This window comes from Nelusetta ayraudi, unplaced genomic scaffold (assembly GCF_046127955.1).
Source record: "Nelusetta ayraudi isolate G7.1 ecotype Tasmania unplaced genomic scaffold, CSIRO-AGI_Nayr_v1 ptg000005l, whole genome shotgun sequence".
NCBI classification, from domain to species: domain Eukaryota; kingdom Metazoa; phylum Chordata; class Actinopteri; order Tetraodontiformes; family Monacanthidae; genus Nelusetta; species Nelusetta ayraudi.
Genome location: NW_027466055.1, coordinates 3,590,440 through 3,615,601, shown reverse-complemented (window position 1 = coordinate 3,615,601; position 25,162 = coordinate 3,590,440). Strand labels below are relative to the sequence as shown.

General features: G+C 45.5%; 1 protein-coding gene across 2 annotated transcripts; it reads left to right on the top strand.

Annotated features, from left to right (window-relative positions):
• Window positions 1–197: 197 nt before the first annotated feature.
• On the top strand, window positions 198–25,042 carry itsn2b (intersectin 2b). 2 transcript variants are annotated; one of them, XM_076050021.1, is made up of 40 exons: window positions 198–518; window positions 5,646–5,763; window positions 7,263–7,355; window positions 7,535–7,598; window positions 7,742–7,914; window positions 8,009–8,269; window positions 8,699–8,804; window positions 8,895–9,031; window positions 9,923–9,986; window positions 10,172–10,309; window positions 10,489–10,565; window positions 10,985–11,247; window positions 11,334–11,483; window positions 11,576–11,716; window positions 11,831–11,918; window positions 12,029–12,168; window positions 12,826–13,007; window positions 13,148–13,929; window positions 14,031–14,152; window positions 14,318–14,599; window positions 14,742–14,935; window positions 15,837–15,892; window positions 16,058–16,224; window positions 16,339–16,369; window positions 16,496–16,617; window positions 16,741–16,837; window positions 16,917–17,111; window positions 19,343–19,464; window positions 19,578–19,684; window positions 19,779–19,962; window positions 20,051–20,149; window positions 20,318–20,401; window positions 20,535–20,618; window positions 20,783–20,845; window positions 20,996–21,145; window positions 21,267–21,385; window positions 21,604–21,686; window positions 21,811–21,894; window positions 22,313–22,486; window positions 23,056–25,042. In XM_076050021.1, the coding sequence occupies exons 2-40, from the start codon at window positions 5,757–5,759 to the stop codon at window positions 23,199–23,201; spliced, it is 5,631 nt and encodes a 1,876-aa protein (XP_075906136.1). In that variant the 5' UTR covers window positions 198–518; window positions 5,646–5,756; the 3' UTR covers window positions 23,202–25,042. The 2 variants fall into 2 exon arrangements, with proteins under 2 accessions (XP_075906136.1, XP_075906132.1); XM_076050017.1 differs by having other exon boundaries at window positions 201–518; window positions 14,028–14,152.
• The last annotated feature ends 120 nt before the right edge of the window (window positions 25,043–25,162 follow it).

Sequence of the window (25,162 nt, the reverse complement as noted above, 5' to 3'; positions counted from 1 at the left end):
TTTTGTATAAATATCCTTAAAAAAAAATGTAAAAACACAATCATTTCAACGCATTTCGTGCCGACAGTTCATCGACACATCTATTTAAAAATGAGGTCAGAAGTGGATCCACATCTCCCAGCGGCTCCACCATGGGCACTCCTCCGTCCGCCAAGCACTCATGACATCTTCTCCCGGTCCGTCTCTGTCTCCTCCCGGTCCCGGTCCCGGTGCCTCTCCCCTCCCACTCAGTAGCAAGCAGGCGGGCGGACGGACGGACGGCAACAGCGCCGCCTCGCAGGCACACAGCCAGTTCACCCCGCTGCGAGCTCAGTCGTCGTCAGCCATGTTGTTGGTGTGACACTCGGATCTGTCAGCAACAGGTTCTGTGGGCAGCGACGACCCTGGACTTTTATCCCAACAGATAGGAGTCGTGCTGGGGGCGGAATTAACCGATAAAGTGTGTAAAGTAGTGCCCGGTTAACTGCGGACCATCACGGAACACGAGAGGGGACGTTTTACGGCGGCGGTGAAAAGAGGTACGCAGGCGAAACTGCTTGTCGAAGCACGGGTGTAAGTTTGATATTGTTCAAATAATGTTCTAACTAATGGCGTTGGGCTCCCACGAGTAGGAATGTGTGTATTGCGACCTTGACGCGATCGCTTCACGTATTCGACAACTGTGTCCGCGCAAGAAAAGTGTCTTTGGAGAGGTTGATGCTCCTCCGCACATCAATCTTCAGAGCAGCCGAGGAGGAGTTCCGTCTGCTAGCTAAGTTCGGACGCCAGTTTGTGTTGGATATTTGTCTGCGTGTGCACCCGAGCGGACACTTTTTTCTTTTTTTTCTTTTTTTTTTTAAACCGAGTTTATACGCGGGCCGTAAGTTGTGAAGGCAGATTTGATGTAAAACCTCCTAAATTCCTCCCCTTGTTCAAACGAGTTTTGCAGGTTGCGGGCAGGTCCCGGGGTGGCTGTTGACAAGTGATCAGGGAATGTTGCTCTATCACTTCGCCCTACAGGCCAACACCACAGTGGTGGTTGGACACATCGGACATACTTTAGGCTGGTGAAAATGAAGGGCAGAGATATTGACCCCATCCTCAATTATTTACATAATATGACCTACCAGCCAGTGATGGGGTCAAAGGGTTACAAACAACCCAGAACAGTATAATGTGTGGATCATTGGATTTCTTGCTGTTTAGAATTGCATACTTATTTACTAGGCGACACTGGATTTAATGCCTTAATATGAATGGCAGTTTTAGAACTGCATTTATTGCAAGTCATTATTGTTTCGTTTGCTGAGCCACAACAGCCTCAGAGAACTGAAATGTTGCACATTGAGACCTAAGGTTTCAGCTTCAGACATCAGGATACAATAAGAGCCTAGCTTTGTTCTATTAATCATAGGTATTATTAGCATAGGTGTCAGAGATTTTTGACACCTACGCTAACCCCAGTCCACCTGGGCACTGGCCCCATACGGTTAAAAACTTTATTTCCTGCCTGGCAGAATATATAATGTCTGTGCCAATTTTATTCATTTGTATAAACCTTAACAGGATGTAATATTTCTAAGCTGCATGGACATATTTGTGCTCACCTAGTTCTATAATAATCCCAATTTAACCATAAAACTGTGGTTTACTAGCATAGTTTCTCTTGACTTTCAGTAGTATAAAAAAAAAACATCACCCAGAACCATAAAGAAATCAATAAATTAAACCAAGTCTTAAAGGGGTCTTTGTAGAACTCTCTGAATGGCCTGGTAGGGTTCGTATTGTAATGAGGAGGTGTGTTAAAATGTCATTCTAAAAGAAAAAAAAAACAGTGACAGATTTAGCTCTGAAGGTGAATCACCCCATTACAACACTGAACAAGGAGATGGGTGTGAGTCATAAATGATCCATTTTTCTAAAGGGGCAGAGGTTTGTTTGAGAGCTGACAAAAGGAACTTGCACACACAAGAGAGTGGTGGGTGTAGTTGCTTTTACTGCGGTGTCACTGCTATGCAGTACATTAGAAGGCTGGTGCATAAAATGATAGAGAGATAAAGAGGAAACATGACAGCCCGATAAAATAAATCAAGCGTATGAGGAAATTCCAGACCGGGAAGACATGTGAACAAAACCTGAATTGATTCCTCCTCATTGTCATACTTCTCTGCCTCACTTTGCATTGTGATCCAAGTGGACCAGAAACAACTTGCAGACTTTCTCGGATGGAGTGCGTGCAGCAAGACGTGCAGAGTTCAGAGCCACTACTGTGGAGGCTACAGCCAGGAGTAGCTCTGCTGCAGCTGTTTATCCAACACTTTTCTGTGTTGTATATGTATACTAATGTGGAGACAGTGCGGGAACCGAGCAGACAGGAAGCCAGCGAGGTCTGACTGACATAGCCATGGTGCAGGTGTACAGACAGAAAAAGCTCTGCACGGCTGGGAAGGCAGCAGCAGTGACATTTGCTTTACCAAAGGTTTCTAATAATATAATGTTAGAATTCTGTCTCATCAATTTAAAAATAAGAAAAGTCATTCCTTCTTCCTTGAATCAGGAAGCCAAAGCTGAGTGGTTTTGCTTGAGGCTGTAAACACAGGGCTAAGCATCCCGGGGAGTTTCAAGAGATAAATTGAGGTGCTTTTTTTTTTTGGAGAATTGATTACGAGGCTGCCAAACTAGAGTGTGGAATGAAAAAAATGGATAAAATTATCAATAAGGATGTGAAACATTTTCTAACAATTTTGAGACTCTCTCTTAAGATCAAGTTTCACATTGTCCCTCTGATACCTACATGGAAGCAAAACAGGTGGGAGTCATTTAAAAAAAAAAAACACACACACACACAACCAACATCATACATTTGTATTGCAGTTGTGTTATTGCATACAATCCACCACTGATATGTTGAAATCATGTTGCATTTTTTTTCAATAGAGAATAACAAGTGGATGTTGGTGTGTTTTGCCTCCGTTTCATGTTGAATGACTGAAATGTTGTCACACTAATGCGATTTTATCAACATTTTTGTGGCACGCAAGACTTTGCAATCACTGATGAGATGTTGCGCAGCCACAGTTTGACATGATGTAACAGAAAGATACTAAACATCATAAATGACATGGATGGAGGTTGTCGTGTTTGGTGTAGCTTTACTACCGACGGTGCCTCGCAACTGCACACTTGTTCGCTGACAAATCTACTCTTGCGTTATCCACCTGGTGCGATCTGGAGTGAATATTGCAGCCTTGCTGTGTTTGCCGCAAACACGACTTCCTATTTCTCAGTGCCCTCGGGTCCAGCATGCAATAAAGGCCGTGCTTGCCAAACAAAGGCAGTAGGAAAGGGAATAAGGCAAAAAAGAAAAAAGCTGAGGAGAGCCTGTGGGAGAGTGACAGATGGCAGGCAGTAGATTAGCCCTCCCTTACTGTTCTCTGATCCCGTGACAGCACTGACCAGACCTCTCTGACTGACTCCTCTTCACTTTTGCTCAGTTGAAATGAGCAGATAAACTGGCCATTGGTAACTGATATGCTCTCCTTGCGCTCCTTCCAGCTCGGGGCCCCGGCCCCGATTGTGGATTTATTTTCGATATTTTTGCGGACATCTAAGCTGTCTCCCTGCCAAAACCTACAGTCACTTCCTGTCAACTGATGCTGGAACAAGGAAATGCCTGTGTTTGTGGGTAACCGGCAGGAAGTATTGAGCAAAAAGATTGGAATTTCTTCCCTCCTCTTCCTCCTCCTCCGACATCATGTGAGCCCGACTAGCTAATGGGGTAGGGACACTCGTGGGCAGAAGGTGTTCATCACGATGGTTCTGTTCGAGCAAGGGTGGGCAAACTGTTCAACTGGTGGGGCCACAATGGCTTCTAAAATTGGACAGAGGAGCAGGAGCAGATGGATGGAGTGTTTTGGGGACTCACCTCATTGGAGAAAAAATATATATTATGGGATATGTAGAAAACATGTGCTTTAATGTCAATTGAAAATGAACAAAAGCATTACAAAAAAATATCTCTCTTTAAAGCCCCACAGTATTTAGCTCTTTATTGAAAGAGACTGAAAGAAATGAAAGAATTGATGAAATACAGCTATTTTATTGCTTACTCACTATTAATATAATTTCTTCAAGTGCGGTGGGCCGCATATGGCCCCTGGGCCGTAGTTTGCCCATGCTTGAATTAGAGCGTCAACACTCAAACTGTTCACAGTGCAGCGCCCCACAAATAGATGCAATAATCAGTTGTCATTAATGTTAAAAAGCTTTGTATGTGCTTCCATACAAAACATTTGTTGTCATCTGAACAGGCCAGTTCTTTTTTTTCTTTGTTGCAGTTGCATTTTGGGAGCAACTTCTGCAGTCACAGAGGAAACCGCCTGATAATTTCAACAATATTCTGCAGAAAATTAATATCATGTCGGACCGAAAACATGTCAAATGCATCATATCAGCAGCCTTCTAAAGCTTTACCGCCTACACTTTCTCTTTCCCGATAATGCTGCCACCTGTCATGTGTTTGTAAAGGTTATACTTGTCTGATTGAAACTGATCAAATTTGCTGAAGATTAAATGAGACAGAGACACCTCCACCTCTTGCACATTATGGAATCTCTGACGACGCTGACCATTTAAATAAATAAATAAAAAAAAAAGAGTGCGTCCTAGTCTTGCGTTAATCGAGTTTATGCAACAGAAGCTTCGGTCCCACAATAGCTTTGCATCTGCATGAATGACTCGACAAGAATGCGTCTATGGCTCTAATGGCTGGTGATGGATGAGAGCAGTGGCAACAACTGCCGGATAGGCTGGGACACAAGAATCTTCACTCATCGCTCATTTGTCATGTTGTATCAAAAACACTAAAGGAAAATCATTGGGTACAGAGATATTTAATGGAATGATTATAATTGAACTGCTCTGGCCAGCAAAGAATATGTTGATTTGCTATATATGCTAATATGACAGACAGTACAGACAGTGGGGGTCAGGAATGTGAGAATGATCAGCAGATTGTAACATGTTGATAGCGTTTGGTCTTTTTCCATGGCCAGCGTTGATAATTAGGGAGCAGGTTGGCTGATGGTCCATCTAATTCCAAGATCACACTGCATTTGTGGTTGTTTTTGTGTTTCCTTTTGGTTTTTTTTGCCTCTTTATACATTAATTTAATTGTAACAACAACTTGGACACAATCCATTAACCTCTGTGAATATTTATTAGATAAATTCAGACAAAATAATTCAAAGTAAAAATGAAATAAATGCATTGTACTCATTAAAAAAAAACGAAACAATTATGTTCATAAGTGGCCTGAACAAACCCCAGCTTTTGACTTTACACACTTGTAAACCCCCAGAGGCACATTTGTTTATTTTTTAGTCAGCTTTGTGCGCTCAGATCGAGCCGATTGATTGCGCTGCCCCTGATGCAGAGTCAGTGTTGGACGTGTTTGAATATGATCCAGCAGTTGAGAAGCTCTGGAACGAGGCCAGACGGTTCCGGGTGAGGGAAGCAGCAGCAGCCCTGCGTGGCTGCTGCTGCTGCTGCTGCTGCTGCTGCTGACTGACCAAAACCATCTCTCTCCCTCTCTCTCTGTTTCTGTCTGCTCGCCCGACTCCCTCTCCACCCCCCTCAACGATGCCACCGTCCCGTGTCGGCTGCAGCGCTGCCGGATGACTGGGCTGTGACTGTGTGCTTCGCAGATGGCTGCGAGCGCTCGCTGAGAACGCTGCCTGGAGTCGCCCTCACCCTTTCACTATCTGCCACCTGCAATCATGAATGGTAAGACCTCAGCTCTGTGTGTATGTGTGTGCGTGTGCATGTGTGCATGCATGTGTGTGTGAGAACAAGAAGCAGCTTTATGTCTGTCGGTCGTTGTGTGCCGATTTGTATTTATTTGCAGTCCTTGCAAATCTGCTGAGGTCAGCACTTTGTTGTTTTATCAATCATTTCCAGCCGGATGGCTGCGTGTGTTTAAACGGAGGTGTTCCGAACAGTAGCCTCACCTCAGTTTTTCAAATGTGCCTATCTGAGAGGCGACTTAATGTTTCTGTGCCGTTTTTAATGCGTCTGAGGTTTTTTTTGTTTTGTTTTGAAGTACGTGCCATGTCCTATTTTGTCAGCAACTTTGTTTGCGATGCCAGTCATGGGACCAACGTTCCGAGGAAGCCGACTGTCTGTTGGCTGTGTCTGCAGGCGGGCCGCGCACTCAACAATGATGTGTAGTCATTCCAGGCCGGTTAAATAATGTTCTGTCCTGTTTGAACAAAGTGGCGCTGGCAAGGCTGGCTTCAGTCTCACGCCTTCTGCGTCAATGCATTTCTGTCTCCCTAATGCTACACAGGGTCCTTGTCTTTTGTCTTTTTTTTACGTGCCCGTTTGTGTTCCTCTATTGAATTGAACGGACGTTTGTGTTTTTGAACTTTTACATGCACACAGTTTGTTTACTTGCATGCCTTGATCAGATTGACATGCCTAAAACATACACTAAAAAATGATTTATTTAAACGTTGATAAGGAGAAACAGCCACTGGCCTGATCAAGCACTCAAAGTGGAGGAGAAGCAGAAATCCCTCATTAGGAGGTAGTTGAACATCTACTGATCTCTTAATAAGTCAGTCTGTTCAGAGGGAGTCTTCTTCGTTTAGAACTGGAAGATGGTTTCCCGAATACTAACAGTAGCCTTGTTTCCATGGCAGGTTTTTGCAAAATAAAAGCGATAGTTCTAAAATTTCAACGTAGCACAATTGTGATCTGCAGGTGTTTCCATTGAATAGTGGGAAGTACATAAGCCACACTTCTCATAAAAAATCTCGTCCCGCAAGACCCGACTTTGAGGAGGATGGGGGTACAAAATATTTTTGTGATAAATCTGTGTATCAATGTTGTTTGCTGTCAAGAATGGATGTTATATTTTTCACTTTGATTACTTGTAAAAAATGTTCCGTCTCCTTCTCCATCCAAACACTTCGCACCATTTTCACTGGTCAGTGAACTGGTCACGTGACCCCGTAAGTCACGTCCAGTGACATTTAATGCGAAAAAGTGTTTCCATGACACTTTTACGATATACCTCTATATCGATACATCTGAAAAACCACCTCATGACAGCGTAAGAACCTTTTAACGATATTTGAGAGGTTTTTCGAAGTTTATGTGTTTCCATTACCAGTTTTTTATTGCAATATTTAGGTTTTGTGCTATTCTAGAGGTAATGGAAACGCAGCTGAAGACTTGCCCTTTTCCTCTTGTGACGCCTCCCAATTGCATTTGCTCTGCAGGCGTCATAAGTCTGTGGGCGATCTCCCCAGAGGAGAGGAACAAACATGACCAGAAGTTTGACACCCTCTCCCCGGCCGTGGGCTATGTCTCAGGTACACAAACGCACACCGTGGCACAGACTGCTGGCTTCATCGTGGCCCACTGTGCTTTTCCTCCCTTAACTCATTGTTCTGTTGTTTTCTTTATTATTTATTTTTCCAGCATCACATCCCGCACTTCAGTTGTTTCAATTTCAATTTTCATTTCCTCCTCTTTGTGTTTCTTTGTGCAGGGGAGCAGGCTAGGAAGTTTTTCCTACAGTCGGGGCTGCCTGCCTCAGTTTTGGCTGAGATATGGTGCGTGACCGAGACAAAATCATGCTCACATGCACACACACATACAAACACACAAAGTTTTTTGACCTGGAGGTTTTCCACCAAATTTGACCGTTTTATACAAGAGTGATGTGATTCATTATCTCTCCCCTTCTCTCTGTCAGGACACTGGCTGACATGAACAAGGATGGAAAGATGGACAGGTTGGAGTTTTCCATTGCCATGAAGCTCATAAAGCTCAAGCTGCAGGGTACATCGCTTCCATCAGCGCTGCCCATCATCATGAAGCAGCCTCCTGTTCCTGCTCCCACCCTCAGTAAACCCACCTCAGCCTATGGTACTTGTGTTTTGAGCTACTGAGTAGAATAATGGTCATATTTGGCCTGTTTTTTTTTTTACTATAACAGTGTGTGTGTATATTTGTGCCTTAGGGTTGGTTCCAGTGCCTAACATGTCCATGATGCCTGGGACAAACCTCTCCATGTTGACCCCAATGTCTCTACCTACTGCTGGACTGGCACCTCTGGCCCCCATGTCAGGCCTCACACCAATGGGTCCGACAGCTACTGGCTTGACTCCTCTCAGGACCTCCGCCACGCCACAGCCTCTAATGCCTACCATGGGAAGCGCCACTTTGCCAAATGGTGCCATGGGAATCCTACAACCAATCTCAGCAGGACCTCTGGCCACTGGTACAAACAACTTCATTGCCAATGCTATATTCATTTCCAACTTTTACTTTACTCGCTACCTTGGCATCATTTAATTTAAATACTGGTGATACTCCACTATAAAATCAAATAATATGTATTTTGCGTAACACAGTGCAGAAGGCAAAAATATTTCTATGAGGTATTGAGGACTGAATCCTGCCCAGTTTCTGCAGAGTCAGGCATTTCCTTCTCATCTCCATACAAATAGCTCTCCTGTCCTCCACAAGGTTACAGCAGGCGCTGAGTGACACTGTATTAGTGACCCACACTGCTCCTTCACTGCACTCTGAACACAGTGCACAGAGGAGAAAATCTATATGATGGAAGCATCCAGAAATTGTGTGAAGTGGGATCATATTATCTATACTTGGAAAGGTAACAGATACTTGTGTGCTTTTGTATTTTTAGGCCTCCCTTACTCTGCGTTGCCCTACTCCTCCTCACTGGGACTCGCTTCTGGTGTTCCTGCTGCTATGAACAAGGCCTCGTCGCTGCTAGACCTCAGATCTAGCAGGTAAAATACACAGAAATATGTCCGCATTCTAGAAATCAGCAGTTACCAGTTTGTTGACGGGAATGTCCACATTCGCTGTTTGCCTTCTAGCTCGGCCTCCTCTTCTCCTTCTCTGATGTCCCCCATGGTGGCTGGTCCCAGCGACTGGGCCGTGCCACACGCCTCCAGACTCAAATACAGGCAGCAGTTCAACGGCCTGGACAAACAAATGACAGGATATCTCACTGGTATGATTCCTGTACACGATTTCCTAATAGGCGGCTCCCTCATTCTTTCAGTGTTTCAATTCCTAACTCGAAGGAGACGATGGTTGTGGGTGTGGGCACGCGCAAGCTCATGCACACACACACACACGCACACACACAGTGTGTGTTCGCTGTCCTGCTACTGCAAGCCTTGCCAGACTTGTTCTCTTGAAATAACTATGATGCAGTCAGACAAATATGTTCACACACACGTCAGTGATGCTTGCAGATGATTTCAGCATAGAATGACTCTGCAGTCTTGGGTCAGCCCACATTGTCGGTTAAATGACATCAGTGACTTTATTCTTGTCATTTTCCAGCCGTTGTTCATGCTTCTTTGTTGTTTTGGGTATGGTAATACTGAGGTGCCACTCTGGTCAAGTTGTTAGCGTCTCATAATAAGGGTACAAAATGCTGCAGAATCTGTTATAAAGTAGATTGTATTGCCTGCTATCTTTAGCTTTAGCTTTAATCTTTAGTCAAGTTTTTATCGGAATATATAATTTATTTCTTACATTTTAACTCAAGTGTCTTTAATTTCTACAACTTGTGGTTTTTATCTACAACTGACTGGCTTTAATAGAGTTTTAGTGAACATTGTAGTGCATCACCATGAGGCAATACAGTCACTCTTGTTAAGCACCTGCTACCTGGAGCAATATGTTTAAACAAGAACACTGGAAAAGGTTTGATTGATTTGTTTAACTCAACGTTGCCTTTCTCAAACTAGCTACAGATTATCATGAGACGACTCTTTGGTCACTTTTCACTTGTACAAAACATTCAGCCAAACATGTAGCCAACACTGCTGGCCGCATGCTTTCTCAGTTGGTGTTGTGCTGATGGTCTGTTGGGCGTCGCTCTTGTTTTCAGGTCAACAGGTGCGAAGTGCGATGTCGACCACGATGCTGACTCAGACCCAGCTGGCTTCCATCTGGTAAGAACACTTGTGCTGTATGCCACTATCTGCCTGTTTATGCAACTCTTCAGGTTTAACATCAGAGAGCCAAAGTAATAATATTACCAGAATGAAATATATTTACTGTTAGCCCTTCATTAAAGGCTCAAACTGAGTGTCATTCAGCTGCACAGAATAAATCCAAGTTTGTACCGCCTGTGCAGGACCTTGGCTGATGTGGACAAGGATGGTAAGCTCAAAGCTGAAGAGTTTATTCTGGCAATGCATCTTGTGGACATGGCAAGGACTGGGCAACCACTGCCACTCACACTGCCAACAGAGCTGGTACCGCCCTCACTGAGGTATGCACCCACATGTGACTCATTCCATTGTTCACAGGGGAAAGAGGGATTTGATTAATGTTTTCCAAAACAGGGACTACATTCATCTGCATTTTTTATGAGGGTTGTCTTTCTGGTTTGTTTATTTGTTTTTGTACTTGATCATAGTCAACCAGATTTTTTCGAAATGTTGTTGACAGGGCTGCAGTGAATGGATCTACTTCGTCTCTGACTGACGACTTGGAAGTGGAGCCACCACAGAAAACCAAACCCAACTGTCAGTACTGGCCTTGCTTCACCGCCGTATCGTGTCTTCTTCTCTTTTGGGTTCACGATTTACAGCTGGACCTGCACCTACTATTAAATGTAGACTGTGACTTCAGTTCGTATGTATGCAGCAGAAATAACAAACACTCACTGAAGCCCTAATAAAATGAAACACATGCACAAATGTAATTCCTGCTTGCAACCAGTCTATTTGCCAGACCATAGTCCGGCAAACAAATTGTTGGATTTATGGATTCTCTTTAAATCCTCTTAAAAAACTTCTGACACACCATCTACATTGAGCTGTCTGTCAGAGTTTATTTTTTTTGTTGTCTTAATCGTTCAATTTAAACAAGATTTGATGCATAAATCAAAGGAAAAGTTTACTGCCAGACTCCTCATATCAACATGACTCTTGTCTGCATTCAGATACATTTGAGGATAAATTTAAGGCCAATCTGGAGCGAGGGAATGCCGAGTTGGAGAAAAGAAGACAGGCCCTGCAGGAGGCGGAGAGAAGAGAGCGGGAGCGGCGTGCCCAGAAGCAGAGGGAGGAGCAGGAGAGGAGAGAGAAAGAGGCCCGGGAAGCTGAGGAAAGGAGAAGGAAAGAGGAGGAGAGGAGGATGGAGAGGCAGAGGGAGCTGGAGAGGCAGCGAGAAGAAGAGCGACAGAGAGAGATCGAGAGGAAAGAGGTGAACGTTTACGCCGAACGCTTGACAGACTGTGGAGTCAAAGCATGGAGACATGACTTCACACTCTTTTTGCACCTTCTTTTAAGGCTGCACAGCGGGAGCTTGAGCGCCAGAGGAAGGAGGAGTGGGAGAGGAGGCAACGAGGAGAGCTCCAGATAAAGAGGGAGCAGGAGCAGGACGACATCATCAAACTAAAAGCTAAGAAGAGGAGTCTGGAGATGGAACTTGAAGCCGTGGTGAGTTGAATGATTCTTCATAGAGGTTCCTCTAGCTGACAATGACAAACGACCTGACGACCATTAAGTATATTATGCACCTGTTGCCTCAGGGTGATAAGCACCGTCAGATCTCTGACAAGCTGAGGGACATTCACAACAAGAAGAAGCACCAAAAGACTGACCTGGATTTGACCAATCAGAGGATTGAGACGTGCCAACAGGACATCAACAACCTGCAGAAAGAGCTGGAGGTGTGTGTCTGATTGTAGAGCCATGTTGTCTTTTTCATCATGATTCATGTTGTCAAAATCATTAACAGATCATTTTATTATTTTATTCCTTTGGAATTATTCTGCTGTCCCCAGGGGTTCCAGAGGAAGTTGTCCCAGCTGACTCCAGAGCAGAAGAGACTGGCAGAAAAACTCAAAAACATGACTCTCAATAATCGGCCCTGTAAGCACAGAATCAATAGATCTCAGGTTTTTCTCACGGCGCATTAAAAAAACAAACAAAAAAAACCCCCACAATATTTAATTGTTTGATTGTCCTCCTGCATTTTGTAGCGACGACCGTGTCCTCTCTGAAGGTGGGTGTCACGGAGAAAAAAGGCGCGTGTACCAAACTGCGACAGCAGCTTGAGGCTCTTGAGAGAGAAACTGCTGCCAAACTGGCTGAGATGGACCGATACAACAAAGACATGCAGGTGAGATTTCAAAAGGACAAAATAACACAGCATGACTGAAGATTGATATCTAAAAATAAACCCAGTTTGTGTCTCAACTTAAGAACTATATTGTGCAAAAGTTAACATGTTTGCATGCAGGTCACGATGACTGACTTTACATGTTGGAATGAATGAATAAATCCTGCAGCTCGGCCTTTGGTGCCTCTTTTCTCTTCCTCCTTCTTTCTAAAAACGTTCTTCATCCGTTCTGCTGCTGCTTCATCCTTGAATTCTTTTCTCCTTTCTCCCCTTTATTCTGCCTTTATCCGTCCCTTATCACATGTGCCCAACTTTACAGTGTGTGGTTGCTGAGGACTCTATGCTTCAGGCCGTCCTCTGTCTGCTGGCCTGCCTCCGTAATCTCTTCCACCTACTAAAGGTTCTTGCTTTGGGTTTTCTTAATTGTTCTAATCACCTCCTCTGTCTTGTATTGGCTGTCACTTCCCCCTCACTTTCCCTTTACGTCACGTCTGCCTGTATCTCACAACTTCCTCCTAATTTGCTGGAGATTTAGGCCTCTATTTGAATGGCACATTTGCACGTGATGTGAGTGCCCATCCTCTAAATTTACCTGTTCTGTTTTTCTCGTCAATTCATTTCACATTTGAGTCAAGTTGTGCTTTCTGTGTGCACAAGGATTTGAGGGAGAGTGAAAGGACACAGCAGGCGGCACTGGAAAAACTGCGCAGTGTCAAAGAGGAGAAACGGCGAGAGCTGATGCAAAGAAAGCAGCAAGAGGAGGCGAGGAGAAAGAGGGAAGAGGAGAGGAGAAGACAAGAGGAGGAGGAGGGCAAGCGAAGGGAGGAGGAAGAAGCCAGGTAGGTTTTGGACTTTCAGATGAATGTGTTTTTCAGTTAGGGAGTTGGCTTAAAACATTCCTGACCGGCTCAATTACTGACTAATGTGAAAATAATAGATAGTCTGTTCATTTCATCAATTTGATCTCCTTTCATACAAGACGCATTAAGCTGGAAAAAGAGCGTCAGTGGCAGGAGAAGCTGCGACAGGACGAAGAGGAGCATCAGAGGAAGCTGCAGGAAGAGAGAGAGGCCAAAAAGAGGGAGGAGGAGGAGAAGGAGAGACAAGCTCTCATCCAGGCTGCCAAAGAAGAGGCGGAACGAGAGCTCCGGGCAAAGGAGGAGGCAGAGCGCAAGAGGAGGGAGCAGGAAGAGAGGAAGAGAAGAGAGGAGGAAGAACGGAAGAGGCAAGCGGAGAGACGGAGGCAGGAGGAGGAGAGGAGGAAGCTGGAGGAGGAGAGAAAGCAGCTGGAGGAGGAGAGGAGGAAACTGGAGGAGGAGAGGCGGAGAGAGGAGAAGAGACGCAAGGATGAGGAGGAGCAACGCAGGCGGGAGGACGAGAGGAGGGAGGAGGAACTCAGGCGAGAGAGGGAGGAGGAGGACAGGAGGAGGCTGAAGTCGGCCGAGGCTGCCCTCAGAGACCGGGAGGAGAGGAGGAAGAGGGAGGAGGACGAAAGGAGGAGGAGGGAGGAAGAGGACAGAAGGAAGAAGGAGGAGGAGGAAAAAAGAAAGAGGGAGGAAGAGGACAGGAGTAAGAGGGAGGAAGACAGGCGGAGGCTTCTGCAGCAGCAGGAGGCTGAGAGGAAGAGGAAGGAGGAAGAAGAGGAGAGAAGGAAGGCCGAGGAGGAGAGGAAGAGGAAGGCGGAGGCGTCCCGCCAGCCGAAGCCCAGCGGAGGGAAGGTGGACATCCAGGCTCTGCTCAGGGGGCTGGAGGAGCGCAAAGGTAAGACTTGCACCCACACTGGAGGCTTCCCAAGCTTCTCGCAGAATTCTGACTTCACACTCTGACACCCCCCCACCCCCTCACACACACCCCTGCAGCAGGTGGGCAGCCCCGGGTTACGCAGCACCGCAAGTCCGCCGCCCTCACGTCCTTCAAGGCGCTCTACCCCTTCAGCGCTCGCAACGGCGAGGAGCTCAGCTTCGAGGCCGATGATGTCATCGAGGTGAGAAGGCCACCTCCTCCCCTGCTTGCTTCCTGTCCTGACTCCCCACCTGCACTATCCCGCCTAACCTCACCTCACCTCTAGATCCTAGAACTTAACCTTCTACTTTTAGATGACTGAGAACCTTCACAGACAAACCCTCCCTCACCGCGTCTTCCCTGCCAGGTGGACGAGACGACGGAGCGCGAGGAGGGCTGGCTGTACGGCAGCAAGCAGGGCAAGATGGGCTGGTTCCCGGAGAGCTACGTGGAGAGAGTCAGCCAGTCTCACGGCGCCGCCGCCTCCACCACCTCCGCGCCCCCCCCCACCGCCGCCGCTGCCGCCGCCGCCGCTAAGATACCGCTGATGTCGCAGCTCTCCAACGCGCTCGAGGCGGCAAAGGCGGCCGGGACGAAGTCCGCCTTCACGCCAACGCACTCCACGAACCCTACGCCGTCCGAAGCTCAGGTACAGGTGGGAGACGCGTGGAGGAGGTGCAGGTCAAAAAAAAAAAGAAAAAGAAATTCTTCAGAATTCTTCAGTCTTCAGAAATTCTTTTGAAAATGTGCTCAAATTTTGATGGCGCTCTCCCAACGCTGTTTGTCGACAGGTGACGGGTAACGTGTTGGCCCAGGCCCTGTGCTCGTGGACCGCAAAGACCGACAATCATCTCAACTTCAACAAAGACGACGTCATTCAGGTGTTGGAGCAGCAGGAGAACTGGTGGCTGGGCGTGCTGAACGGCGAGCAAGGCTGGTTCCCCAAGTCCTACGTCACCCTCCTGGGAGAAGGAGAGAGCGTGGAGTGAGTCTGAACCGCGTCATCGTCTCCCATCCTTCAAAACCGGTCGCTGACTTTCTCGGTTTGCTGTGAAAATTAATCCATCCCCTTCATGAGCCCTGGTCTCTCTGTCACGCTGTCATGTGTCAGATATGAACTGATAAAACACACATTTTAACATTGCGCGACGCTCTGGAGAGGCCTGCTGCAGTCAGCTCGTTTCAAAACCAAGACAAAGTCTTCAAGTTTTTTTGCTTTATTTTGTTTTGTCAACGTGACTCAATTTCACCATTTAAAAGGGTCCTATAATGAAAAACTGACATTTTCATCCATTTGACGTTTCTTTTTACATTACTGGAATGTCAACCAATACACAAAAAGTACAAAAAATGCCAACTTGTGCTTTTCTAGATGGACTGACCTCATTTGTGTTACTGCGCTCAAACAAGCCATTTAAATTTGCTTGATTTTCCCACGTAAGAGGGGGAGCTGAACATTGTCGTAGCCCCTCTGTAACCTCCTGCAGCCTGTGGGCGAGTCATCATTTGCACATTTAAACTGTAGCTTAAAGTTTCCTCTCCTGGCAGCTGTGGTTCAGGGCCTAGAGTAAGGTTTGAATCACAGGCTACACTGGTGAAAAACATGCAATGGTCACATGACAGTCGCATGCATATCAGCGTGGGCATCTGAATGTGGATGTGTGGTAACCGTTCCAGTATGACTGGCATTTTGTTTTGCTGCAATGACAACTATGCTTTGTGTGTCACGCACATTTAAAAAAAATCGATCTGCAGCTTGGAATTTGTAAACCACATGTTTATAGAAACCGGAAAAGAATAAGGGGAGCTTTTAGCCACGTGGCTACCAAAATACTAGTTCTTTCCTATTTGCCACTGTGATCCAAACCTAAGTTTCTATCTTGCAGTGGTAAGAGCTCCCCTCCCGATGCTTCAGAGTCCAGTGACGGCCTCCAGCTGGGAGGTACGCTATGATCCTCTGTATTTTATGTCCACCTTTGACATCATCTTTCATTTTGCTCGCTCTTCACACTACAAGCTCTGGTCATTCTGAGGTTGTCTCAGGGTCACTCGAGATATTTTCTGTTCGTTTAATCTTGACACTGTTGTTGATATTTTCCTTGCACAGAGTATGTGGCCTTGTACACCTACGAGTCTCCGGAGTCGGATGATCTGACCTTCAGGGAAGGAGACGTCATCTTGGTCGGCAAGAAGGATGGCGAGTGGTGGAACGGCTCCATCGGGGACCGCAAGGGCGTCTTCCCCAGCAACTACGTCAAACCCAAAGAGGCCGATGTGAGAAACATCAAAATACAATTTATACATTATAAATACAAAATAGCAAATAAGTGGATTAGCCTCAGGTTTCTTTAATGCTTTCAAATAATTTATTCTGTTGTGTATTTTTAGGCATCCAGCGTGTCTGGAAAGAAGAAGCAAGGTAAGCTGTCCCTCCTCCTCTTCCTCCTCCTCCTCCTCCTTCCCCTCCCCTAGTTTGCAGAAACAGGCATTTCTTTCTTTATTTTTTTGCCATCTTGAGCTTCATTCTTTTCCTCCGTGTGTGCAGAGATCGCCCAGGTGCTCAAGGCCTACTCATCCTCCAGCCCTGAGCTGCTCAACCTGGAGAGTGGCCAGCTCATCCTCATCCTCAGCAAGAACGCCTCCGGCTGGTGGCTGGGAGAACTGCAGGTCCGTGGTTTCTCCCCCCTTCACGCTCATTCGCTCATTTGCTAATGCGCTTCTGAACTTTATCTCCACCGACCAAAACCACAACCTGCATGCCAACAAAATGTGATTTCATTGCAACCTCAGGCCCGGGGCAAAAAGCGCCAGAAGGGCTGGTTCTCCTCTTCCCATGTCAAAATATTGGGGTCTAACAGCGGCAAGTCCACACCGGCGCCACAAGCAGGTAAAGAAGCTCAAAGACAGAATGTTGCACCAGTGACAGACGAGCTGAATTGAAACCCGCCACTCCCACTCTTCCTCAGTGTGCCAGGTCATCGCCATGTACGACTACGCAGCCGCCAACACTGACGAGATGAGCTTCTCCAAAGGTCAGCTGATCAGCGTTTTAGACAAGAACGACCCTGATTGGTGGAAGGGGGAGCTCAACGGCGCCACCGGCCTCTTCCCCACCAACTACGTGAAGCTGACCACAGCCGACTGTGACCCCAGCCAGCAGTGTAAGTAAATATAACACAATATAATTGCAGGTAGTTAGAATGATGCTGATCAAGGGACACTTACTAATATTGATTTTATGTTGTTCACATACATTTCTTCTATTCTTCATCTGTGTCCCTTTTCCTCAGAGCTTTTCATTTTTTCCCTTTTCTTTCCTCCCTCCACCTTCTGTCTTCCCCCTTTTCCTCCCCATGTCCCCCATGCCGCTCCTCCTCCTCCTCTGTGTCTTCTCCTTCTAGGATGGTAGAACTCCTCTTCTCCTCCACTTCCTCCTCTTCCTCCCCCACTCCTGACCTCAGAGAGACCCATTATTGCGCCGACTGCCCTGAAAGGGCAGAGGGCCTGGAATTTGTACTTACCTCTGTGTAACCTTGTGTACTTAAGCCCATGAAGGTCGTGTGTTGCCTGTGAATGAACCAGGGCCATAAAAGAAATCACAGCATTGCTGCTAATGTGCTTTCTATAAATCCAGAGTCATTATTTGAATTTGGCCTTGTTTCCAAGTGTGTTTCATGACAAGAGTCTGGGGCAGAGAGATAGTGGGTCTCTCTGCGGTGTGCACCTCTCTCCTCTGCTAAAATCTCTTCCTCTTCTTTCCTATCTGTGTCCATTCTCCCTCTTTGATTCAGAGAGTGTGACTCACACAGAGCCCACTATCCAACTCTGTCTCCTCAAAAGAGTGTCGCTACTTGGACAAAGCGCCCCTGCACTTAGCGAGTAATGTTTGAATGAATTCAAGAAAAGAAAATTCAGAATGGAAAATAGCAATATTTTGTGTTGAAGAAATGGACATCTTTTCAACTGCTGTGATCAATATCACTCTAGTGAGGCTGGTCTTTTATTTCATGCCTTTAAATCAAGCTGCTGTGTCCCTTTAACAGAACACAGATTGCTTAAAGTTGGAAGTTTAGAGTTTGCTGGAATGTTGCTTAGTTTTGTCTGGTTTTTCTCATTGATAGAGCAACAGAAGGAGGCCTGAAGGTTTTAGGTTTGATGTGACTCCACAGTAAAATCTGTTATTTTTAAGCAGAGGGAAAATATAGACCCTGCCACCAGGCTGTGAGTGATGCCTGGTGTTCAGTCCTGGACGACACGGCCAGTGAGTCAGTCTATGCAAACTTCACTTACAGGGCTCCTGCACACACGGCTCCAAGCAGCCACTTCTTGACTTGTTGGCTTGACTCTATTAAACACAAACTGAGCTCAGGTCAGTAAAATCATTAAGAGGTTCCTCACTTTGAGCCTGTAGCACAACTGACAAACCCTATTCTATTTTTTCACGATCAGAACTGTTTTGGAATTGAAGGGTGTAACTATTTTTGATTCCATAAATTAAAACAATAAATGTGTTCAGAATTTCAGAAAGACTCTTCTCATATTTTTTTTTAGACTTTTTATTTGACAGAGACGTCAGTCTACAACCTGACACATGCTTGTGCGTATTAGTCATGTGCACTGTTAGTGTTGTCAACAGCGCACTTGATCCTGACACAGATATGCTCAATATGATTTTTTTTTTTCTGCAATTCCAGTGTATCTGCTCTCTACTCAGCACAGAATGTGAGTTAATTTCCAGAAGTTGTATCTTTCCAAGTTATCCAAGGAATGTTCAAGCTTAGTGGCCAAAGTATAAAAATCTTAAAAGGAGGAAATACGTTTTTGTCCTTATCAAATGCCAAGGGCTGAAAAAATGGGCTGGTTTGTGTTTTGGTAGAAACAGCTTTGGTGGAGGGGAAACCTCGAGTAAGGAGAGAACCAGACAGAGGGAGCAGGAGACGACCAAGGCAAGAGAGGCTGTCTTTAAAACACGCAGGTCTCTTAGGACAACTTGCTAGCATCCATTCATACGCCAGTCACAGGAATGACTTTACAGAACAGATTTCACTTTCTAAACCTCTGGGATGAGGCAGCAGATCAGGGGGAGGATGACAAACTAGGGCCAGTGAGGGAGCAACAGTCGATCAGTGCAGGAGCCTCACAAGGGTCCAGTGAGAGCTCTGGACAAGGTAAGTGCCCTCGATCTCTGTTGGCGTTGCGACGTCCACATCAACTAAAAGAAAAACACTGAAGAAGCTTTGAGTTGTTGGTTTCTTCCTCAACCTGCTTCATCCTGCAGGGGGCGGTAAATACTGCGGCACAGTAACCGGTGCGATTTACATTGGTAGTGGAGTTTTGACCAGATCTGTGCCAGCGTCACACAGACTTTGCTTGCGCTCTTGTGGCCCTGCAGGGTGTGCAGACCTGAACAGCCTGGACTCGCTGAGCCCTCAGGAGAAGAAGAGGCAGGGCTACATCCATGAACTCATCGATTCCGAGGATAGATACGTAACAGACCTGCAGATAGTGCTGGAGGTAACAGAGATGTGTCTTGCTGAACAATTCTGAGCACGAATTTAGAAAAAAAAATAATTGCATGCGATCAAAGTGATTTTTCAACTCCTGTCTCTTGCGTGATGCGTTTGCAGGTCTTCTATAAGCTGATGGCCGACTCTGGCCGGTTAAATGACACAGAGATCAATATGATCTTTGGCAACTGGAAAGAACTGCTGGCGTGCAACACCAGATTCCAGAAGTAAATATCGTACCGCCACACTATTTAAACAGTATAATGATGGGTAACGAGTTAGAAGTTGATTCGGGTTGCTGCCATGTGTTCCTCTGTGCAGGGCGCTGCATGCTCGAAAAAAGATGGGTGGCGACAACATGCCGGTGCAGATGATCGGGGACATCCTGGTTGCCGAGCTCTCCCACATGCAGCCCTACATCCGCTTCTGCTCCTGCCAGATCAACGGAGCCATGCTGCTCCAGACCCGCATCGACAACGAGCCCGACTTTAAAAACTTTCTCAAGGTGAGAGAGAGACAGACGGAGACTCTCAGCAGGCGTCAGTCTGAGGGGCTGAAGCAGCAGTCTTAATTCTCAACATTGCTGTCTCCAGAAAATAGCCACAGACTACAGGTGCAAGGGCATGCCGCTGTCCAGCTTCCTGCTGAAACCCATGCAGAGGATCACACGCTACCCTCTGCATTTCAAAAGCGTAGGTTGTTCCTTCTGTCAGTGTGTGTTTACAGCTCCTCGTGGATCCTCACCATTGACTGTGTGTGTGTGTGTGTGTGTGTGTGTGTGTGTGTGTGTGTGTGTGTGTGTGTGTGTGTGTGTGTGTGTGTGTGTGTGTGTGTGTGTGTGTGTGTGTGTGTGTGATTAGATCCTGGAGTGCACAGCGGAGGGCCACGCTGACCGAGGGTCTCTGAAAGAGGCTCTGGAGAGGGCAGAAGAACTTTGCCAGCAGGTTGGTTTTTTTACTATTGATTAATTCCTTTTATTGTTATTCGCTTATTATTTGTGTGTTGCTTTGGCATTTTCCGGCAGTGTGGTGAGTAATGTGTAGCAATAACAATGTAATCATGTTTAAAACCAACCAGGTGAACGAGGCTGTGAGGAAGAAGGAGAATTCGGAGAGACTGGAATGGATTCAGAACCACGTCCAGTGTGATGGTTCTGCAGAGGTATTGCGCCCATTGAAAACTTTTTTCTTTTTTTTTAATATATACCTACATTGCATCAGTTATCAGCTCTATTGCTTTTTAAGACACTGTCAGAAAAAGCCATTGTGCTGCCTAATTTCGCAAGATATTGAAAAGTATCTTTCCAACTTTAACTCTTTGTGCAGAACTTGATCTTCAGCTCTCTCACCAACTGTCTGGGCCCCAGGAAGCTGCTGCACAGTGGCAAGGTGAGGAAATCAGCTCTCTGTCTGTAATATATCTTATCTTATGTAATATATATATATATTATCAGATTACTTTTTCAGCAGCTCTCTGAACTGACCTGCTTTTAATTGGTGGTTGAATTCATTCTGAACATATCACTGGTTTCCTTTCAGATTTACAAAGTAAAGAGCAACAAGGAACTCTGGGCTTTCCTCTTCAACGACTTCTTGCTTTTGACTCACGCGGCAAAACAGTTCACCTCATCTGGGCCTGACAAGCTGTTCAGCAACAAGAACAACGTGCAGCTGAAGATATACAAGCCGGTAATACACACACACACACACACACACACACACACACACACACACACACACACACACACACACACACACAACTTGGTTGTTTTCCCAGCAACAGAGTCACACCTAACTTGTTTCCCTGCAGCCGGTGCTGCTGAATGAGGTTCTGGTGAAGCTGCCGGATCCTTCCAGCGACGACCCCGTCTTCCACCTCTCGCACATCGACCGAGTCTACATCCTCCGGACCGACAACATCAATGAACGGTAGCGCGCTGCACTGTCCCAACACGTGTGCCTGTTCATTGCCATTGAAATGCTTGAAGAATGTTCTTCACGGTTGATGTCAACACAAGAGGATTTTCTCTCGTGTGCCGATGGACAAACAGATAAGGAGCCTCCGCTCTATGGCGCATGTCTGTGCGTGCGTGCACGTGAGTGCTGTGCTTTCTGTCCTTCATCGCGTTGCGTGTTTGTGCTGGCAGGACGGCCTGGGTTCAGAAAATCAAGGCGGCTTCGGAGGATTTTATTGAGATGGAGAAGAACAAAAGGGAAAAGGCCTATCAAGGTTGGGCCCTGCAGCCACACTGATGGTACCCAGTGTGATGCAACAGATGGACTGACCTGTGTTTGTGTGTGTTTGTGTGTTTGTGTGTGTGTGTGTGTGTGTGTGTGTGTACATCCTTTTACAGCACGGACAGTCAAGGGTAGTGGTATCGGCAGGCTGCTTGTCACCATTCTGGAGGCCACTGAACTCAAGGCAGGCAAACCCAGCGGTGAGTGTGGACAGTCGTTCACTACAATAACCTGATTCGACAGACGAGATGTTTCTACATTTGTTTCCATTTATTTCACTTATCTGGCTTGCTTTAAAAAAAAAAAAAATGTTAAAAGCACCTACAAAGTGTTTGAAAATGAGACGTGGTACAGAATCCAGGCAAAGTCCAGATCTAATTACTGAGTCTTATATTGTCTCCAGAGTGCATGAACTGGATGTTTCCTGCACATCCTGTTTGGTCACATTTCACACTATCTGACAGTAATGATGTGTTTGCTAATTTTTTCGTCTCGTCACCTCATCTCATGCTCGTTTCCTCTTCTTGTATGAGTCAAAGTGTTTCCTGATCTGGCCGGAGGTCACCTGGCCTGTCTTGCACTCACATATTTGCTCCCCTGTCTGCCTTTCTTGTGCAGGTAAAAGTAACCCCTACTGTGAAGTGACTATGGGAGATCAGGTCTTCACTTCCAGGACGCTCAACGACACCGTGAACCCCAAGTGGAACTTTAACTGTCAGTTTCACATCAGAGACGTGTATCAGGACGTCCTGTGTATCACCATCTATGAGAGAGACCTGTTTGCACCTGACGGTCAGTCACCTCCTTGTGTTTTCTGCCCTCACTTAGTCAAAAATGTGCTGATTTTTGTTCGATGATAAAATCTTGGTATTAACTTAATGATTTGCTGCTTAAAATTGTTAACATTTATATTCATTCTCAAATCATTTGTGTTCCTTTCTATGCCAGTTCAGCTCTTTGCCAGTAGGGGGTACTTATTAATTGGCATCAGTTCTGCTTCTTTTTTCCTTTTACAGAGTTCATTGATATTATTTTCTGATTCAGTTACACACTCTGATGTCCTCAGGTCATATCTGTTGTCACAGAATCGACTTTTATAGATAACGTCCCTCTCAAATGCAACATATTTTAACAGTTATTGCATCAAGAGGTACTCAAAAAAGAACAAAAAGTTTGTATTTTAATTTGTTAAAAGTTAAATTACTTTAAATGTTATAATTTTGTGATAGCATATAGTGTGACTTCTCCAGTTGTACTTCTTCACCCTGTTTAACGTCATTCTATGTCTTAATTTTGTTTTTATCTCATACTAAGATGATTTTTTATTTATTTATTTATTTTTTTCCCTTCCTCACCTTCAGTCGTCCTGGGTCGGACGGAGGTTCCTGTGGCAACCATAAAGAAAGAGTTTGAAAACAAGGGAGCCGTCACACGTCGCCTCCTGCTCCACGAGGCTTCCACGGGGGAGGTTTGGGTTCGCCTCGACCTGCAGCTCTTTGGGAAATAACTGGCCCTCCTGCTGAGGCCACACTGCAGTCTTCCACGAGGACAATTGAATTTTCTTCCCGCCTTGAAAGCGAAAGCGGTTCTGTTTCCTCACAAGAAAGTGATGGAGGCTTTCCAACGCCAAGATATCAAACAGGTCACTTAGCCTATAATGCCTTAATTACTCATCCACCAGCGCTAACAGCACCTCTCCTGATGTCACTGAGTCATTGGGAGGGGTCAGAACCTCAGTGATGTCATCGGAACCAGCCAATAAGTTCCAAATTCCAGGTTTTAATACTTGCAGCTGTGTCCACCTGTGCAGGTGCTGCTCTCTGCAGGCATCAAGTGTAACCGCTCTTCAGTCTGGACCTCCAGAGTGGTTAGAAACTGGACTGAGACTGTCGACTATTACGTTTTGACACATAAAGGCCCATCTTTGCTTTTTGTGAACTCACCTCTTTTGTTTGACCAGTCTGAGCAAATGAGATCCTTATTATTGATTTAAGTAAAAAAATATTGGCTGTTGTGGAGTTTGTGTTTCAGAAGTCATGATTCATGGCTGGTGGAGTCTAAAGAGGACAGTCGGTTACAAAGACAAGGAGCATTTTCTTGTCCTCGGCTCAGTCACGGAATCGGTTTACTGCTGTAGATCTCAGGATACGTTCTGGGTTCTGGTTTTGTTTGTTGTTGTTTTTGCGTGTGCGTTGATGCTCCAGCCTTTGGTTGTGTTTTAGTTCCGTTGTGAGGGTTTCATGAAAAATAGTTGATGGCGAGATCTCCTGATGCCGCCAGTTTCTGGAGGCGGCTCATAACTTTGGCCTTAACTGAAAGTCATCTCCCTCAGTATCGAGGTGACGCTCCTGATTATTAGGAATCACATGGCTGGTTTATATACTTTTAATTTCGTATTATTTTGTGTGCAGCTAAGGCCAAGTAGTTGAAGGGCTCTGAAAAGGTCAACGGTGGAAAAAAATAAAACAAACATAGACAAGAAGAGAGTGTTTTCTGTTTTGTTTTGGGTTTTTGTCTTTTCCACCTGCACAGTCTGCTGTTAACGCCTCCTGCCGTGTGGAAGGTTTTGAGGTCAGTGTGTTGAGGCAGCACACACACCAGCCTGTGGTGATGTTTGTGCTCGTCACACTTTCACCCAACCGGGGACATTTTTTGTGTGACTGTGAACTGAGCAATATTCTTGTACTCCTTGGCTACTCCTTAGTAAATTGCCATGAATACGTTGGAATATGGGTTGTGAAAGTTTTTAATTCTTTTCTCTGTGGCCGTTTGGGTGTCTCCTGCTTTGTTTTACTACTACTATTTTCATCAATTCTCCTCTCTTAATTATGAGCAGTTCTTAACAAAACATGTTGTATTTATTATTTATGCGCGTGACTATCTGACGGTTTGGAGCAGCTTTGCCTTCTGTGTTGTTTTGCATTTTAGTGCTTTATCTGACATTGAAAACTAAAGTTGTGTTTGTCCAGCACATCTTAATAATGGTTTTAAAAATGCAATTTAGCACCTGTTTTGATTGACTTTTAATTTTGTAGATTAGCAGTTCAGTCAGCAACAGCCCATATTAAATTCCTGTGTCAACTTTGCTGTTTTAATTTTTTTTGTTTTTTATGTGCGTGTGTCAAATGTGTATATGGGCTACTTCCTCCCCTCCTTTTTCCCCACAGCCTCCTGCCTTCGACTGCTGCTGTGCTAACTGACTTGTAGTCTCTCTAACCCAGGTTGTGTCATTAGCCTGGAGTCTGTAACCTGCTGCTTGTACTCACTTTGGCCTCCAGGCGGCTCTATTTGGATCAGGGTTTGTTTGTTTTTTTTGTTTCAAGTCAAATTAAAAGAAGTTAAAAGTGACCAACCTGTGAAATTATTGTCTGGTGACATTTAAACAGCAGCAGGAGTGTGAAAGAAAATTGCACATCTGAGGTTTACAGTGAGAAGTACGGCAGCGCATTGTTGCCACGATAGGGGGGG

What these genes read in the sequence shown, in the direction of transcription:
- itsn2b (XM_076050017.1), top strand. An exon ending in ACCTGCAGATAGTGCTGGAG is followed by an intron (nt 19,465 to 19,577) that starts GTAACAGAGATG and finishes ATGCGTTTGCAG; the next exon opens with GTCTTCTATAAGCTGATGGC. An exon ending in AGTGTGATGGTTCTGCAGAG is followed by an intron (nt 20,619 to 20,782) that starts GTATTGCGCCCA and finishes CTCTTTGTGCAG; the next exon opens with AACTTGATCTTCAGCTCTCT.